Source organism: Notamacropus eugenii, chromosome 1, assembly GCF_028372415.1.
Source record: "Notamacropus eugenii isolate mMacEug1 chromosome 1, mMacEug1.pri_v2, whole genome shotgun sequence".
In the NCBI taxonomy this organism is placed as follows: Eukaryota; Metazoa; Chordata; class Mammalia; order Diprotodontia; family Macropodidae; genus Notamacropus; species Notamacropus eugenii.
This window is the reverse complement of record NC_092872.1, coordinates 719,851,159-719,871,195: the sequence shown is the minus strand read 5'-3', so window position 1 is coordinate 719,871,195 and position 20,037 is coordinate 719,851,159. Positions and strand designations below refer to the sequence as shown.

At 39.8% G+C, this 20,037-nt stretch overlaps 1 protein-coding gene across 1 annotated transcript; it reads right to left on the bottom strand.

Annotated features, from left to right (window-relative positions):
• Nucleotides 1–430: 430 nt before the first annotated feature.
• On the bottom strand, nt 431–19,794 carry LOC140521825 (uncharacterized). Its single transcript, XM_072637075.1, is given in 4 exon segments — nt 431–5,477; nt 9,449–9,544; nt 18,541–18,627; nt 19,710–19,794. Coding segments are annotated over 2 exon segments (1,920 nt in total). The 5' UTR covers nt 9,486–9,544; nt 18,541–18,627; nt 19,710–19,794; the 3' UTR covers nt 431–3,594.
• Between the last annotated feature and the right edge of the window lie 243 nt (nt 19,795–20,037).

Sequence of the window (20,037 nt, the reverse complement as noted above, 5' to 3'; positions counted from 1 at the left end):
TCTGTATAGGTTCTACATATACTTTCCTATTGAGTACATTTTCACTATAATCATGCTATGCAGTCGAACTAAAATAAATGGAAGAAATCATATAACAAATCAAAACATGATACACAAAAACACACACACACACAAACATGATCTGCTACATTCTGCGAATTACTTCCATATTTCTTTCTCTGAGTGTGGAAGGCATTTTGCCTTAGAAAACCACCATTGGGATATTTTTTTTTTAAGAAGTTCTTGCATTATTACGAAATTCCAAGTCTACCAGAAAAAACTCTCGCACACTATGGTCATTGCTGTGCACATAGTTCCCCTGGTTCTGCTCCTTTCACTCAGCATCAGATCATATAAGTCCTTCCAGGCCTCTCTGAAGTCTTCTTATTCATCATTTCTTATGGCACAACAGTACTCCATTACATTCATATACCATAATTTATTCAGCCATTCTCCAATTGATGGACATCCCCTTGACTTCCAGTTTTTGGCAACTACAAAGGGTGCTGCTATAAATATTTTTGTACATGTGGGACCCTTTCCCATTTTTATGATCTCTTCAGGATTACTACTTTATTTTTTAAAATAAATATATTCAATTAAATACTTAGCATTTTGTGAACATTGCAATCACATACTCCAGCAGTTTAATTCATCACTTTACAGCATCTAGATCAAAAGAGAAGTTGATTTCCTAAGAATACACGTGCATCACCCAACAGGTATGATTTTTAAAGTTCACATTACTTACCAAATATTTCCCAAAACCACAGTAAAATTTTGAAGCATAACAAAAGTTATATTACAGATTTGAAACAAATTTCACTGTTTTGGCAAGAATACCTTAAAAAAAACTTGGTGACACTGAAATGACATCAATTCCATTGAATATATTTTCCAAATTATCACCTTACATAGAAAGCATTTGTCCAGCTATGATTTTAACACTCTAGATGTATTGCTGTCTTTTAACAAAATATTTATAAGAGAACATTTTGTTCCAGCAAAATACATGAGCACCCATAAACTGGAGAATGGCTAATGAAATTATAGCATATAAATTCAAAGGATTATTATTGAAGAATAATGACAAACATCAGGATTTCACTGGAAACAGCTGTATTTTTAGGGAATTCATCACAGTAGTAATTTTGGATGTTTAATGAGGTCTCTTAAACTGCAAAATCTAATGAGATCTTGGGCAAGAGATTTAACCTTGTTAATTAGATCCCTAAGTTTTATCTCCAGCAAGATTTTTCCAATGTATGCTTAAGTATGGTTCAAATCCAAGGAAAACCTTTTAATACCACAGTAACAATTCTATCTTCCAACCACTGCCTCCAAAGTTGCTCAGTTTTATGAAACCAAAAACTGTAAAATATTCTTACAGGGAAAAAATGTGGGAGGGTGACATTCTATACAATCAGTCCAAACATGATATGGAGGTGACTGAGGCTTAGATCCTAAATTTCTCACTGCAAAATTCAAACTCAAATTTAAGAAATCAGGGAAAACCATTAGACCCTAAAGATATGATCAAAAATAGCATGGCTTATGGATAGGAACTGGAAGTGATGCACACATTTAGGGGATTAGATGTGGTAGACAGAGTGCCTGAAGAACCACTGACAGCAATTCCTAATATTGCACAGGAGGCAACAACTAAATATATTTCAAAGAAAAAGAGCAACAAAACAAATTAGCTGTTTCATCAGACCTTACAAATAGCTGAGTAAAGAAGGGAAAAGCAAAGGGGAGATTTCCCCAAATGAATTCATAATTTGCGAGAATAGCAAGGAGAAATAAGGTTTTCTTAACTGGGCATTGCAAAGAAATGGAAGAAAACAACTGAATGGGAAAGACAAGAGACCTTTGCAAGAAAATTTGAGCTATCAAGGGAGTATTTCCTGAATATATGGGCATGAGAACTTCTGGAGCCAAGGTGAGGCACTCACTTGTCTGGGCTCTTCCAGATTCCCTTGAAAACAACTTTGCAATAATGGCTCAGAACCAGTTTTGGAGCAGGGAACCACATTACCAGTCTAGGACGGCTTGTAAGGTGAGCAGGAAAGGTGTCTCGCTACAGTGGGAGAGTGCAGTTAGGTGAGGAAGCCAGTGACAGGTTTCACCCTAGGATGCCATAGCACATGTTAGGGAAGTCATGAGAAACTTTAGGGATTCTGAGATAAATTCAATCTCTTTTTTTGGGCTTCATGCACTATATGAAATGTACTATGTCTAGTGAGGTCTGTGCTGCAGGGAGAAAACATTACTCATTAATTAGATCCATGAGTTTTATCTCCAGCAAGATTTCTTCAATGTACACACTGGAATACACAAAAAATTGAGATTCAGGTGATGACCTTCCTACCATTACTGCTTTTATAAGGCTTCCTTACATTGTGAATATTGTGCAGTCTACTGACCTGCCTCTTCCAGGAAAAGGCTGGTCCTCATTGAACACATTGATAAGTCTTTTCTCCACTAGCAATCCTTGATGCAAAGGAAGAGATGATCTCTGGTTGCAGACCTTTCCAGAGTCCAGAGAGGGTTAGATCATAAGGTGAAATTTCTGATGTCTACAAGCTCTATAGTGCTTGTAGAATGTATCTCCACATTCATTATGGGAATAGTTTCTCTCCCATGGGATTTCTGATAGGAAATATCAGAATAACATAATGACTTTAGCTTGAACACTTTTCATATTGATTGACTAATTACATATGTCTTGTAGAATGGATTCTCTGATGTGAGAGAAAAGAATGTTTCTTCCATATAAATAAACAATTATTCAGTTAGGACAAAGCTTTTTCCCCATCTCCTCATTCAGAAATTGGCCAGTGTAGGTGATTCAGTCAGTCTTTCAAGGGCAGGGCTGATGATCAGATGAAATCTTGGACAAGACTTATTCACCGGGGAAAATTTAGATCAGATCAAAATGTAAAGGGATTTTATTATAGGTTAGTTCTGGCCCATTGGGTTTTAGTGAAACAGTTCTGAGTTCTACACCCCACTGGTCTAGACTGCACTAAGTAATGGTGATCTGGCTAGAAATAAGTCCCCCTGTCCAAAACTGAGTCAAGATTCAGGCTCCTCCCACCCAGTCTCTCATTAGAATAAGTCCAAATCTCATAATATTCATTCTCATTAAGATTTAAGTAATCAGCATTGACTTATGCCTACAGGTAACTCCCACTTAGCTAAGGGAATGTAAGTTTTGAGAGGTCTCCAGGATTCATGTTTGCTTGGCAAGAGACAGCTAAATGACCATTGTTTTATAAACTGTAAACAAATCATAATTAAATAATTACCAAGAAACGATGTCTCCTCAAATTTGCTTTCATCAGATTTGTATAACAAGGTGAGTGTATATAAAAGTTTCAGTTATATTATATATCTATCCAGTGTGAATTCTATTATGTGCAGCAAGTAGGAAGTCTAGTTCTGAAAGCCTTCCCACATTGATTACATTGATAAGGTTTCTCTCCAGTGTAGATTCTCTGATGTAGACTAAGTTTGGAGCTCTCTCTGAAAGCCTTTCCACATTGATTACATTGATAAGGTTTCACTCCAGTGTGGATTCTTTGATGTAGACTAAGTTTGGAGCTCTCTGAAAGTCTTTCCACATTCATTACATTCATAAGGTTTATCTCCACTGCAGATTCTCTGATATACAGCAAGAGGTGAGCTGGAACTGAAGACCTTTTCACGTTGATTACATTCATAAGGTTTCTCTCCAGTGTGGATTCTCTGGTGTAAAGTAAGGTGGGAGTTTCGTCTGAAAGCCTTTCCACATTGATTACAAGGATATGGTTTTACTCCAGTGTGGATTCTCTGATATAGACTAAGTTTGGTGCTCTCTCTGAAAGTCTTTCCACATGCATTACATTGATAAGGCTTCTCTCCAGGGTGGATTCTCTGATGTATAGTAAGTTGGTAGTTTAGTCTGAAAGCCTTTTCACACTGATTACACTTATATGGTCTCTCACCAGTGTGGATTCTCTGGTGGGCTGCAAGATTGGAGCTAGACCTGAAAGTCTTTCCACATCGATTACACTCATATGGTTTCTCCCTAGTATGAATTCTCTGATGTACATCAAGTAGGGAGTTCAGTCTGAAAGTCTTTCCACATTGATTACATGTATGTGGCTTCTCACCAGTGTGGATTCTCTGATGGGCTGCAAGATTGGAGCTAGACCTGAAAGTCTTTCCACATCGATTACACTCATATGGTTTCTCTCCAGTGTGGATTCTCTGATGTGCAGCAAGTAAGGAGTTTCGTCTGAAAGCCTTTCCACATTCATTACACTCATACGGTTTCTCCCCAGTGTGAATTCTCTGATGTGTAGCAAGTAGGGAGCTTAGTCTGAAAGTCTTTCCACATGGATTACATTTAGGTGGCTTCTCACCAGTGTGGATTCTCTGGTGTACAGCAAGAGTGGAGTTAGAACTGAAAGCTTTTGCACAATCACTACATTCAAAAAGTTTCTTTCTATTGTGGATTCACTGATGTGAAACAAGTAGGGAGTTTTCTCTGAAAGCCTTTCCACATTAATTACATTCATAAGGTCTCTCTCCAGTGTGGATTCTCTGATGTGCAGCAAGATTGGAGCTCTTTCTGAAAGCCTTTCCACATTGATTACATTCATAAGTTTTCTCTCCAGTGTGGATTCTCTGATGTACAATAAGTTGGTAGTTCTCCCGAAAAGCCTTTCCACATTGATTACGTTCATAAGGTATCTCTCCAGTGTGGATTCTCTGATGTACAGCAAGATTTGACCTGTATGTGAAAGCCTTTCCACACTGATTACATTCATAAGGTCTCTCTCCAGTATGGATTCTCTTATGTACAATAAGTTGGTAGTTCTCCCTAAAAGCCTTTCCACATTGATTACATTCATAATGTATCTCCATATGGATTTTCTGATGTAGAGTAAGATGGCCTTTAAATCTGAATGCATTTCCACATGGATTGCATTCATAACCTTTCTTACCATTGTGGATTTTCTGATGTTGAGTAAGATTGGAGCTCTGTAGCAATGCCTTTTCACGTTTATCATATTTATAAAGTTCCTCTCTAGTCTCGATGCTCTGATGTACAGCAAGACTACAGATGCAACTCCCAGCCTTTCCACACTGACTGCATTCAGGAGGTTGCCTCTCACTGTCAATAATGTGATGAATAAGGAAGGAGAAGTGTTCACTAAAATGTACACCACATTCGTGAAGCTCATGTGGGTTTTCTCCAGTACAAATTTTTTGACAGTCAATTAGGGAGGACTGCTGACTCATGTTTTTCCTACAATGATGACAACCATAAATTTTATCTCCAGGGTGAACTTTCTGAAAGACAGCACAGATTTGTCTCCTAGTGAAGTCACAGGGACCATCACTCATGAGGTTTTCTTGGTGTGTTTCTTTCACAGAAATACTTAGCCTTTCAGTAGTCTCTCTCTTTCCAGGTCTAATCATTCCTTCTGCAAAAAAACAAATCGTGAAACATATTTACAGAGACACAGGTACACACACACACAATTATAAACACTTCCCTCCACTGGAAGAAAGTAAACTGATCTACATGATACTTCTTCCGGTAAAGATAAAAGTCTTCCAAGTTAAATTGACACAATCACAATGTTTGAAAATGCCACTACTTCAGATTTGCAGAATAACTTGACTTGGAAAGACCTTCACAGACAATCACATTGGATCCTCAGAAACACCTGTGAAACTGGCAGACCCAGAGTTCTTGCTACAACCTCAAGTCAGGCCATGAACTCTGAATGGCTGAGTTACCTGAAAAGTATCCCTGCAGATGACATTAGATCAGCAACCCTGCAAGTGGGCATATTTTGTCCACAGAATTTGATGGCCCTTCTCCACGGCACTTACTTTTGTTCAATTTTTTTTAAAGAAGAAAGGTTTTATTTTGGCACTTTTTTCTCCCTCTCTTTGGGTCTTCCTATTACCTGAGACACAAAAATGTTGAAATTAGACCAAGTCATAAGTGTACAATGGGGCTTTAAACTCAAGGGAAAAGAAGAGTCAATCAATGTAGGTGGCAAACTTAACTGTTGCGTTATTTTAAGAAACTGCCATGGCAACTGGCAGCCTTGAGCAATCACAACTCTGATGAGTCAACAGCCAGCAACAATGGACCAGAAACCCCAGCAGAAAGAAGATTAGGACTCACTGAAGGCTCAGGCACAGGTAGCTTTTTTTACCAATAAAGTATTTTTCATTACAATATGTACTTAGACAAAACAAAACAGTATTGTGCATGTCATAGACAACAGTATTTATAAACATAAATTTTATATGCACTGAAAAACCAAAAATTGAGGTGACTCACTTGATTGCAATATTTGCTTTACTGAAGAGCCCTGGAACTGATTCTGCAGTATCTCTGAGGTATACCTGGATTTGTTCTCACTCTTGTCTTGATTTTTAAGCTTTTCTCCCCTAATTCTACTCTCCTTAATCTATTATTACATTCACTCCTTGAGTTCCCCTTTATTCCACTGTATCCCATTGAACTAGATGTCTTTACACTCCCAAACACTCTCCTTTCCCTGGATTAGTTAAGACCAAGGTTCCTCATGTGCTGTTTCTTCTCCACCATTTCCATGTTCCTCTGATAGACTGACAGCTCCTTGACCTCAGGGACTGCCTTTTCCCTTCCTAAAACTTGGTGAGTTGCCTAGAAAACTGAAGGTGCTTAATCCACGCTTATTCACTGACAGGACCCATGGTTGATACCAGGCCCCAGCTTCTGCCTCAATCCCTATATTCTGTTTTTTGCCTTATTTGGCAAATGCAGACCTGTTTCTCACTCTTTCACTTTATCTCCTATTTGTGTAAACTTTGTCTGGTTCTAAACCTGATGGTACCTGAGCATGCCAAGAGAGAACACTGCAGAGACTCTTTTTAGGCTCCTGAAGCATCCCATACTAAGGGACACCTAGGAATTTCTAATTAGCACTTGGCCAAACTGAGAGTGGCTATCAGCTCAATGAATCTGGCCAACAATTCTCCAAGAAAGCGCCAAAGATTGGGTCTCAGAGATCAAGGGAGGAACACAAGTTGATAATTTAGGTAAAGCATATCCTTGGATTAATTCTAAATGAGGCAACAACCTTTGCTTGTACTTAGATGCTACTGAATGGAAAGAGAAAGTCATAAAACTTGCTGCCTAGGTCAACTACAATTTTAGGCTATTTAAACTCAGGGTGGACCTCAGGGTGGCAAGGGTATCCTTTGAGTCCCTTCGGGTAGTTAAGTGGTGCAGTAGGGACTGATTAGGGAGACTGATGTTCAAATCCAGCCTCAGACACACTTACTAGCTTTGTAACCCTTTGCAAGTCACTTAGGGCTCTTACCCTTGATTTCCTTGTCTATAAAATGAGCCTGAAATGCAAATGGGAAATCACTCCAGCACCTTAGACAAGAAAACCCCAAAAGAGGTCATAGTGAAACAGAAATGACTGGAAGGACTGAAAACCATCATCTGACTCCCTATCTCCTTCACCACAGCAGCTTTCCCAATTCTTTTAATTTCTTCTTTTAATTCTTTCCCAAATGTCCCTGATTGCCGGCTCCCACTGTCCAAATGCCTTCTATTTTTTTCTTTCAAAAAACTGGATACTTATCAAGAGCTATTTTATCCTCCTCATTTTCCTCCTCATCCTCATCCATGAAGTGACATTTTTTTTCTCTTTGATGTCACTGTGAGATGAAATCATCCCTCTGCTAGCTAAAGCAAACTCCTTTCCATGAGTAAATCATCCCATTCCAGGACATCATCTTCCTCAGTATGCTGTCCCTTCAGCATTCCCTTTTTTGACTACTTTCCAGCCTCTCCCACACTAATGACTCCTTCCCTACTGCTACAAACCATTTCTTCCTAATACTCAAAACATGATCCTTTGATCCATACAATCCCAGAGATATTTTTGCATGATCTTTCTTCCATTTCTTGGCTAAACAGCTGGAAGCACTCAATTGCAACTGAAGTTACTGATACTTTTCTCTGAAATTCTCAGCAGTCTAGCTCCCAGTTTAATTGTTTAACTGAAATTCCCCTCTCCAAAATTTCCAAAAACATCCATGTTGTTAAATCCTCAGCTCATTTCTTCATCTTCATCTTTCTTTCCTTCTCTACAGCTTTTCACAATCAATCACCCTTCTTCTTCTCTCTCACTCTCTCTGGGATTTACTGACACTAATCTCATTGTTCTCCAAACCAAACTCATTCTCTTTCTTCCAACCCTCCCATCTTCCTACTTTCCAAATGCTCTCCAAGGAATCCTCCCATTAGAGCACATTCATAAATGAGATGTCATGCTTTGCTCACTGACTTTCAAAAATACTTCTGTCCCACATATTCAATCTGCTCCTAAGTCCTCTGACTGCACCCAGATAACATCTCTCCCATAACACCCCCTTCTCTCCCAACACTTCTACTGTCTTGGTTCAGGTCCTGAACACAACACACCAGAGCTATTCCAAGAACCTGATACTTGTTCCAGCTGCTCCAAGTCTCCCTCCACTCCAGTCATTCCATCACTCACACAGATCATCTTCCTAAGTTCTTGACTGATCCTATCACTATATCCTCAACAATCTCCAGTGGCTCCCTAGGAAAAGGATCAAATATAAAATTTGTTCTAAGGCTATTAATCACCTACCCTCTCTCTTTACATATCCCTCTCCTATTCTTCTAAATTTTCTTTCCCTTCATATCCCCACCAAACATACTGTAATCCAGTGGTATGGGACTCACTTCTGTTCTGTGAAGATGACACTCTGTCTTCCAAATGTTTGGGCTTTCCAAGTCATGTCCAGACATAGAATGCCATCCTGGCTTCCCTGAAGCCCCAGCTAGGGCCCAACTTCCACCAATAGGCTTTCCAGTCCTCCTTCACTACAGTACATTTCCTCTCTCAATGAGATGCAATCTCTCTTCTCCGTAACAAGTTTCTACATGATTGTTGGCATGGCACCTGCCCACCCAGTCAGTGAACACCAGGAGAGCAAGGGATGTTCCTTGTATCTCTTCATGTTGCTTAAGAGAGGGTATGGCTCATATCAGCAACTTTCCATGTCTTCATTGATGAGAAAAATGCCTAAGAAATAAACCATATTTAAAAGCCTAACCCCCTTTTGCACGTTCAGGGAAGTTCAATGCCCCTTAATTCTAAACAAGGCATTTGTTTTAGGATCATAGATTTATCAGTAGGGGATAGCTTAATTGCATGGTGTCTAACTTCCTAATTTTACAGAAGGGAAAACTGAGAATCAGTAGGGTTCAGTGACTTGTGCACAGACTCACTGCTAAAAGTCTCTAAAAAGAATCCCAATTCAGGTGTTCCTGCCCCCAAACCTAACACTTGCTTTCCTACAATACCAAGAGACACAGCTCTTATGTGCCTGCTTTTACCTCACTCACCTGGACTGCAGCTCCTCAGGTCTTCTTTTTCCAGCATCAATGGTATCTCCCTTTCCTCCAAATAAGAAACCAAATATTATCTGGGAACTGGATGCCCTGATAATGTGGAAAAAGGAATGAACATGGAGAAATGCTTAGAATTTAGTTCTCTTGAGGGAAAACGGTGTACATACAAAGCTACTCCATTTTGAGAATCACTCCTTCATGTTCACAAACCTCTGGCTTATTCTGCCATTAACGGTTGTAATGCAAGTAACTAAAAAAGGATGTGCCAGATCAGTATTGAGCTCCAGCAGGTTAGAGCTCGATGGATCAGCTCTGGCTCTGTCTCCTCCTCAACTCCTCACTCCATAAAACCTATAAAAACCTTGTTCCTGTTCATGCAGCGAGTCATTGCTCTTCTAGTAAAATGCTCCTTTTGGGAACTTAATGAACCTTAGGTAGTCACATTCTAACTCTGGGCCAGTCTCTAATTCCTGCCATTGACAGGGGCATGCAATCAAGGAGGAAAAGATAGTGGCCAGAGGTGCTTAAGCATGGTTTCCATAGCATTTATTTTTGAGAACTTTGAGGAATGGTGGGGGAGAAGATCATGGAGCCAACAGAGAATTAGAAAATTTGATCATACCGCACCTTCTTCAAAGGAGGCACTCATTGCAGAGTTTCCATTATCCAGAAATTAGAGGCAGCTGGTAGTACAGTGAAGACAGGCCTGAGACTAGAGTGAGGAATGCCAGGGTTTAAATCCAGCCTCAGACAGTTACTAACTGTGTGTCTGGAAAAGTCACTTACCCTCTGTTTGCTTCAGTTTTCTCAAATGCCAGATGGGGATAATAATATCAGCTAATAATACCATATTGTAAAGATAGGACATAACACAACAGTTGATGAACAGCAGGCGAAAGGAAAGGATTATTTCCCTCTGTCCTTTCCCACCATCTGTACAACATAGTGGAGGCAATTGAAGGAAAGATTAAAGACAAATGTGTGACACTTGGCACAACCAGAAACTGAGAGTTACAAATTGATGCTTCTCAGAAAGAAGGATATCCTAAATACTTGGCCCATTCCAAAGATGAAGAGGTTATAGAGAAAAGCAGGCTGAGCACTTTTCAGGTACTTGGCAGACAAAATTACTGTCCAGGGCGAGGTTCGGCTAAATAATCCATGGGATTAGTTCTACATCTGAGATGCTTCAACACTGACATTCCTCAGGCTACCTAGAACTGGCAGGAGACAGCTGCAGTAGCAACAACAGAACATACATGTTATCTTCTTACCACATACTGATCTTCTAAAAGAAAACCAGGAAGCAGAATGACCCTGTCTGTTGGACACTGGAGATCAGCACATTTCCCTTTCTAGTATGAGATAAATGCCCCAAGGTCAGCACACTGGAAAATGAAGATATTTCCTTTGATAGCACACTCAAGAGGGGCCAGGGAAAATGTCCTTACCCAAGGAGAGTAGGTTGTGGGCATTCTCTAGCATGACCTCCTTGTAAAACTCCTTCTGAGGATAGTCTGAGAGGTCCCATTCCTCTGGGGTGAAGTCCACAGACACATCCTGAAATGTCACCAGCTCCTAAAGCATCAAGAGTCACAAGATTTAAACCCGAAAAAGACTCCAGAATTCAGGCAGTCTAACCCTCATCAAGTGAGAAGAGGAAACTGAAGCACAAAAAGGAGACTGACCTAAAAGTCTTATCCTAGTTTAGTGAGAATCAACATTTAAAACTATACTCATTAAGAGCTCAATGAAAACTTGAGAGAGGTATTTGATGTATGTGTTTTGTCTGTGAGATAGAAACACCAAAGGAGGAGAGAAAAGTGAAATTTCTTCCTTATCAGAAGTGATAAAAATAATATTTTATCAACAACATTCTGTCAGGTTTGTGAGAAACTAGCAAGTACAGTATATTGTGTGGTGCAATGGGGAGAATGTTTGCTATAGAAAAAAGAGGGAAGAGAAAGAAAAAAATCAAGTTAATTTCTGAGAGTCTGGAATAAAGTCTTATCTAGATAAAAGATGAAAAGGATTCATAAAACAGACTAATTACAATCCCGACTAAACTGAAGGAAATGAGACTTTCCAGCCAAGTGAAGGAAAATTCTCTGTTATTACACTGTGTCTTGGGTCTGCCCTTTGTATACTCTGTCATGGCCAGTACATGTTATGCCTTTTATTTATGATAGCTTTCATTTGTCAATAAATTATTATTTCCTTATTAAAGTATTTAGTTTTATAGTTGTTCATTTTTGTTGTTCTTTGTGTTCAAAGCAGACCAAAAGTGCATCACTCTGTAAGGGTTAAAGTACAATGTGTCTGACCATGGATGATCAGACTAATAGAGGCAAGAAGGCTCTACCACAGGTTGGGAACAAAGAGTCCACATGAACATTTGGGGTGGAGATGCCTCTCAATTTGCTCATCTCACTATTCTTTCAAATACTGCAATTCTGCTTTGCTAGCCCAGCACAACACGTTCTTTAACGTTGATAAACTATGCTGGGTGGTCCTTTCCCACTGTCTCCCATGTCTCACCACTGATTCCAAAATTCTTCAGAGAGACCTTGGGAATATAGCCTGGTACTATGTCTTCTCACCACGCTGAGTGCCTTCTTTGCATGTGTTCTCCATAAAACATCCTTTTTTAGGCAAACATCCTTTTGGCATTTGAACAACATGGCCAGTCCATCAGAGTTGTGCTCCCTACTGTAGAATGTGAAGGACTGGCAATCTAACTTGAGAAAGGACCTCAGTGTTCAGGACTTTGCCAGATGACCTTCAGAGTCTCCCTAAGACAATTCAAATGGGATTAAAAAAAGATTCACAATTTCTCCATTTGCTGCAGTCAGTGGATGGCTCCATGCTGAATGGTGAACAACCTCTATTTTCTTTTTCTACATTTTCTGAAATATTATTTCCCTCTACTACATGTTATTTTTTCAATATTTGTTGTTTTTAAAATTTTAGAGTTCCAAATTCTATCCCTCTTTCCCTCTATTCCCTCCCCCCTAATTTAGATAATAAGCAATAAGATATAAGTTGTACATATGCAATCATGCAAAACATTTCTGTATTAGTAATTTTGTACAAAAAGACTTGGAAAAAATAGAAAAAGAATGTAAGAAAAAAGGTGAAAAATAGCATGCTCCAGTCTGTATGGCAAACAGTATCAGTCCTTTCTCTGGAGACAGACTTTGGCATTAGTCCTTTGGGCATTTTCTTGGATCACTGTATTGCTGAGAAGAGCTAAGTCACTCACAGTTCTTCACTGAACCACACACACTGCTGTTACTGTATACAATGTTCTCCCTGTTCTGTTCACTTCATGTTGCATCAGTTCAAGTAAGTCTTTCCAGGGTTTTCTGAAATCCTCCTCCTTGTCATTTCTTATAGCACAATAATATTCCATTACAATCATATACTAGAGATCGTTTAGCCATTCTCAAACTGATGGGCATCTCTTCAATTTCCTATTCCTAAGCAACACAAAAAAGAGCCACTGAAAATATTTTTGTACAAACAAGTCCTTTCCTCATTATTTTGATGTCTTTGGGCTATAAACATAAGAGTGGTATAGTATTATTAGATCAAAGGTTGTGCACACTTCCATAACTCTTTGGGCACAATTCCAAATTGCTCTCCACAATAGTTGGATCAATTCATAACTCCACCAACAGAACATTAGGGTCCCAGTTTTTCCACATCTCTTCAACCTCCATCATTTTCCATGTTTATCATATTAGCTGATCTGCTAAGTATGAGTTGGTGCCTCAGAGCTGTTTTAACTTAGCACATGTTTGATACAAATTTAGAGCATTTTTTTCATGATTATGGGTAGCTTTGATGGAATATTCTCAAAACTGCCTGTTCATATCCTTTAATTGTTTATCAGGTGGAGAATGATGTGTATTTTTACAAATTAGAATCAGTTCGCTATTGTTTATGAAATGAAGCCTGTATCAGAGATACTTGTTGAAAAAAATTCCCCAGTTCTCTCCTTTCCTTATAATTTTCAGAGTATTGGCTTTCTTTGTGCTAAAACTCTTAAATTTTATATGATCAAAATTATGGATTGTACATTTGTATTATTCTCTAGAACTTGTTTGGTCATAAATTCTTCCCTTATCCATGCACCCCATGGAATTTTTGCAAAATATAACTGTGAATGAGGGCAGAAAGATATTGCAAACATATGTAAAAAGGCAGAAATTACCAATATAGCCTTTCATTCTGTAATAAAATAAGAATGGAAATTGGCTCAAAGACAACAAAAGAGTCAAACCAAATGGAGACTTAACAACAATATTTATATATTTAAATCTATAGTAATTAAATGATGGGGACAACTGGGAGCAGTGTGGATAGAATGTTGGAACTGGAGTCAGGAAAACATGAGTTCAAATTCAGCTTCACACTCTTTACTAGCTAGGTGATCCTAGGCAGGGCTTTTCATTCTGTTTGGGTCAGTTCCCTCAGCTGAAAAATGAATGAGCTGGAGAAATAAAAACCACTCCAGCATCATTGCCAAGAAAACCCCAGAGGGGTCACAGGAGGACATGGCTGAACAACAGCAATAATAATCACAACAAAATTATAGAGGACACATTTCACAGCAGAAGAAAATAACAAAATTTATTTGGAAAAATAAAAGAAATACAATAATGTCATGGGAATGATGGAAATAAGTAAGAATAGGGGAGGAAGACACATGAAACTATAGTAAACAACACTGGTCATCAACACTCTGTGGTACTGGGGGAGAGAGGGAATGAGAGAGAGAAAGAGAGACAGGGAGAGAGAGGAGGGAGAGAGAGAGAGAGAAAGAGAGGGAGGGAGGGAGAGAAAGGCAGAGAAAGAGAGAAAGAGAGAGAAGGGGGGAGAGGGAGAAATGAATGGAACAGACTAAACAAGGCAGCCTCAGAATCATTACAACTCAGTAACTCCATGTTTGGTAAAGTGAACAAAAGAATGATTAAGGAAAGCATCCTTATTTGGCTAAAAAAAAAAACACTGCTTAGAAAAGGAGAAAGCTTTCAGCAAGGAAATCAGGATTAGACCAGCATCTCATACAATTCTCTACAATACATTCTAAATGGATATTTTATTGCTGTTCAGTTGCTTCAGTCATGTCTGACCCTCCATGGCCACATTTGATATTTTCTTGGTACAGACCTGATATACTAAGAGGGTAAAATAGAAATTGAAAGAATCCACCAATCATCTCCTATACAAGATCCAAAATGAAAACTGCCAGGAATATTCTAGCTAAACTCCAGTGCTCCCAGTTCAAGGAAAAAAAGAGTACAATCAGCCAGAAAGAAATAATTCAGATGTCATGGAACTACAGTCAAGCTAACACACAGGTGAGGAATTTACACATTAAAAAAAATCGGAGGGTGTGGAATAGAATATTCACCAAGACAAAGGAACCAGGATGGTGACCAAGAATCACATATCCAGAAAAACTGAATATAATTCTTCATGGGAAAAAAATGAACATTCAATAACTAGAAGATATTCAAGTATTCCTAATGAAAAGACCAGAAGTGAACAAAAATTGGCTCTTGAAATACAAAACCCAAGAGAAATATCAAAAGGTAAACAGAGCAAACAAAAGAGATTCAGTAATGTTAAATTGTTCATATTCCTACATTGGAAGATGATACCTGTAAGGCTGAAGACCTTTATGATTATTAGGGCAATCAGAAGGAGTATATATTGATAATACACATTAACTGTGATGGGGTGGTATTCAAGAAAACAAACTAAGGGGTGAGAAAGAGAAGTGCATTCCAACAAGAAGGAAGGGAAAGGTAGAAGTGAATGAATTATCTCACATAAAAGAGGCAAAGAAGAGCTATTCCAGTGAAGGGGAACATGGGGAAGGTGGGAATGGAGGCTCAAAGACAGAAAAACATATATGTTTAGACAGGTACAGATACATAACTCATCCTATATGGAAGTCAAAGAGGGAATAACATGCTTAAATGGGTACAGATATCTAACTCATCCTATATGGAACTCAAAGAGGGAATAACATACATGCTTCGATGGGTACAGATATATAACTCATCCTACATGGAAGTAGAAAGGGACTTGGTAAGGGGGAGAGGGAAGAGACTGATAGAAGCAAGGGAAGATTGGGGGAGGCATTGGTCAGAAGCAAAACACTGGTGAGGAGAGAGAGTAAAAGGTGAAAGAGAGAGTGAGAAGGGGACATAGGATGGAGGGATATACATAGGTATCATAACTGTAAATATGAATGGAATTAACTCACCCATATATTGAATTAATAGATGCAAAATGGATAATTCTGATTGTACTAAATTGAAAAGGGCTTAGTACTTCCTTTGAAAGAGAGGAGATAAGAAAGGACTGAGTTTGGGGAACTATTCAAAATTCTGGAAGTTTTCTTTTATAGTGGGAGAAAGGGAGGTCCTAAAGGAGACAAACAAATTCAATAAGATCAAGACTACAAGGAAAGCTGATACCTGGGAAAATTTTACACCAAGTAAATCTTCTAAAGATCTCATTTCTCAAATGTATAGAGTAGTGAGTCACATTTATACGAATACAAGTCACAACCCAGTTCATCAATGGTCAAAGGATATGAACAGGCAGCTTTGAAACAAGGAAATCAAGGCTTTTTATAGTCATATAAAAATTCTCAAAATGACTATTAATTAGATAAAGGCAACTTAAAACAACTCTCAAATTAAAACAAACCTCATACCTATTTAATTGGCTAATAAAATAGAAAAGGGAAATGCTAAGTATTGGAGGGAAGTAGGAAAACAGGGACCAAAAAGCTCTGTTGCTTCATTTGTGAACTGAACCAACCATGATGAGAGTATTTGGAACTATACTACAAGGGGTACAAAAATGTGGATGCCGTTTGACCCAGGAATAACAACATGAAGTTGCTATCCACAAAAGGTTTTTTTCAAAAGACAGAAAAAGACCTACTTACACTCTTTCTGTGGTGGCAAAGTATGGGAAATTGAGGAGATGCCCATTGATTGCAGAATGCCTTTCCAAGTTGTTGTATATGATAGCAATGGAATACTATTGTGTTACAGAACATGACAAGCAGGATTTCAGAAAAACTTAGGAACACTGAAATGAACTGATGCAGAAGGAACTTTGTAGAAATAACAGCAACACTGTATGATGAACAACAGTAAATAACTTAGCGATTCTCAGCTACATGATAACCTAAGACAATCTGAAAGGATTCACGATGAAAAATGCTCTCCCCCTCCGTAGAAAGAAATGATTCAGAATACGGACCTAAAACATACTAGTTTTTACTTGCTTTCTTTTCAGTACCATTTTTTCCCCATGAACTAATATCGAAATGCTTCACATGATTGCATACATAGAACCTATTTCTGATTGCTTACCACATTGCAGGAGGGGTAAGAAGAAGAAGGTAGGGAAAGAACTATGACCTCTGAATTAAGAATAAAAATGTTTTTACATGTAATTTGGGGAAAATGAAGCATTGTTTTAAAAAAGACTAAAAGTCAATGGCAGATAGGTGACACAGTAGACAGAGTGCCAGGCCTAGAGTCAGAAGGATCTGAGTTCAAATTTAGCGTCAGACACTTACTAACAATGTGACCCTGAGCAAGTCACTTCTCTGTGTTTGTCTCAGTTCCTCCTATGTAAAATACGCTGGAGAAAGAAATGAGGAAACACTCCAGTATCTCTGCCAAGAAAGCCCCAATGTATCACAAACAGATAAGGCTAAAACAAATGGAAAATAACAAATAGTCATTCCCCAATAGACAAATGGTTAAAGGATCTGAACAAAAAATTGTCAGAAACTGCCAAGAATTCCCAGTCACATGAAAAAACGCTCCAAACCACTAAGAGAAAAGTAAACCAAACCACTGAGAATTCATCTCACACTCTGCAAAACTGACAAAAATGATAATAGCACCAGCCACTGTTGGAGGAGCTGTGGGAAGCTGGGCACACAAATACATTGTGGATGGAGCTCTGGAATGGGAGAAGATCATGCAGATCTGAGTTCAAATGCTGCCTCAGATACTTACTAATTACGTGACCCTGGTTGGGAACTCGTTGATTCTGTTGGCCTCAGTTTCCTGAACTGCGAAATAAAGATAAGAGCAACTACTCTATAGGGTTGTTGTGAAGAAGGTCAAAAGTAGATTTGAGGGAGAAAGGAAGACACTCCACTGAGTCTTTGCCTTTGAGCCCTATGCCTCTTGGATAAGAACTGAGTGTCTCCTTTAGGACCTTCCTTTCCCCCACTACAAAAGAAAACTTCCAGAATTTTGAATAGCTCCCCAAACTCAGTCCTTTTCTATATCCTCTCTAACAAAGGGAAGTACTAGGCCCTTAACAAATGCAAATAAAGTAACAGCTAAAGAAGGTATTCTTTTCTTTGGCCTGGTCCAAACAGCTCTGTTAATGGCCTTTGAACAGGGAAATGTGACCACCCAAGAGCCAACTTAACCTGTCTTCTTGAGCTTCCATATTTTCCAGAAACACAGGACCAGAGTATGCAGGAGGCCAGGAGCACCTCAGTCCCTGCTCACAGTATTTACTCCTGTTACCCCTCACTGCCCCTCAGTATGCCCTTGATGATGCCCAGCTACAGGACAGTGTGCAACTGACAGATTAACTATTTGTGTAGATCAGACCATGGTGGATAAACAGAGCATCCTGTCTTCCGGGTCTGCCTGGGAGAGCTTGGCCAGAGGCAAAAGGGGCGGGGGTGGGGAGTGGTGGTGGCAGTCCTACCGATATGTGGGGGAGGGTGACAGGCATGGATACAAGAGCAAAGACAAGATCCCTACAGAGCAGAGAGGAATAAGTGAAGCTGCCTGAGGAGGGCAGCCACTGGGGATGAGGGGTAGTTAGTGATTGTGATGCCAACATGCCAGGGATTAGTTCAAAGGACAGAGAAGAGGATGGTGTTGTTACTACTGTTTTCAATTCCTGCCTATTTTTGTAAAGGAACGATTCATAGATAGGGTATTGCCAGCCTCCCAGACAATTCTCTTTTGAAATGGCCTCTTTGGGGGTCAAGTCCGTGGACAGAGTGCACGCACCTGGGGTGGGGGTCTGCAGCTGCCAAGGGCCATTCCTTCTGGCTCCACTCTCAGGCTGGGCCAGGCTTTGGTCTTCTGCAGACTGAGCTGGGGAGAGAGAAGGATCCCGGGACAGGAAGCTGGCCTACAGGAAGTTACAGGGGGTGAGGCCCTGCCCTCAGGACAGAGAATGAAGCCTAGAGGTAAGGGTCCTGCTTGAAAAAGATGGTCCCACCATCTCCTACTACTATTCTTTCCCCTTCTTTTCCTGCATTCTTATTCAGATAACAAGGGGCAGAAGATGCTTGGGATCCCACGTGGAACAAGAACAGTCAGAGCCTCAATGGCTCCCTCTGACTGGGTCCAGGACATGAGCACAAAAGAGCAATCCAGCTCCTGACCTTTTCCCCCACCCCCACCTAGACACTGAACAATCCTCTCAATTCTCCTGTATTTGTGGCCCCCACCCAGAGCAACCCTTCTTAGTGGTGTTGACCCGAAAACATGTTAAGAAAAGAGGCAACAGGCTAAATGCATATATTTTATGATTTAATTAATTAATTAATCAATTCCCTATTAAAGGCAACGGTAACATAATGCATTATGGAGCCAGAAATGTTCTGGCTACCCAGTACAGAAATCTTCTGGCTTATATACATTTTGCCATGAGAAAGAAACTCTCCTAATTAAGCAAACCATAAATTCAGTAAGACAGGACAATTAACAAAGCAATGTTGGTCAGGCCTTGGGATTCCAGCTGGGTAAGAAAATCCCACCAGGCTTCCTGTCCTAAACAGGCCTTTGAAGTTGTTATCTTAACAGAGTTTGGCAAAAGTTGAAGTTACAACCCCAGGCATCTGTGTTTTTCTCTTAACACTAGGATGCTAGAAGAAGGGTCTGATAAGGAAGTCCCATTTGCCCATCAAAAGGCATCCTCTAAGCAAAGGAGACTATTAGGTCCAGACTCTTCTTAATTCAAACTTTGGCCCTTATTAAAGTCTAAAATTTATATTAAATATTAACAGTGGGTTACCCTGGAATCATCCCAGGCCCCTTCTCCTTTACCTCAGAATCACCACAGGCAGCCTGCCACCCCTCAAGCCCATCCCAAATCTTCCCACCGTCCTTTCTTTTTCTTTATAAAAGTCAATATTGACCCAACCAAAGGGGCAGATTAAAAAAAATCTCACCCTCCTCTACAGGCAACACAATCAGCCTTGTCTCTGAATGAAAAATGGCCCGAGGGGCCCAGTTCTTGGAGGCAGATCCAGGCCTTCACACGAGCGTTTCCAGGTTCACTCAATCCTTCCACTTTTATTTCACTCAAGGCAGGATTCCTGGGTCCCTGAGGGTAAGGTGTGAATTCTGTGAGAAGGTGACAGAGTCTTAAATCCGGGGGTTGAGGGGGCAGCCCCAGACTCTTGAGAAGCGATCGGGAGTCTGCAAAAGAGTTAGCAGGAGGAAGCTTGTCCAGGAGCCAGGCAGGAGAGGGAGGACTGGTCCAGGGGGACCTGAAGG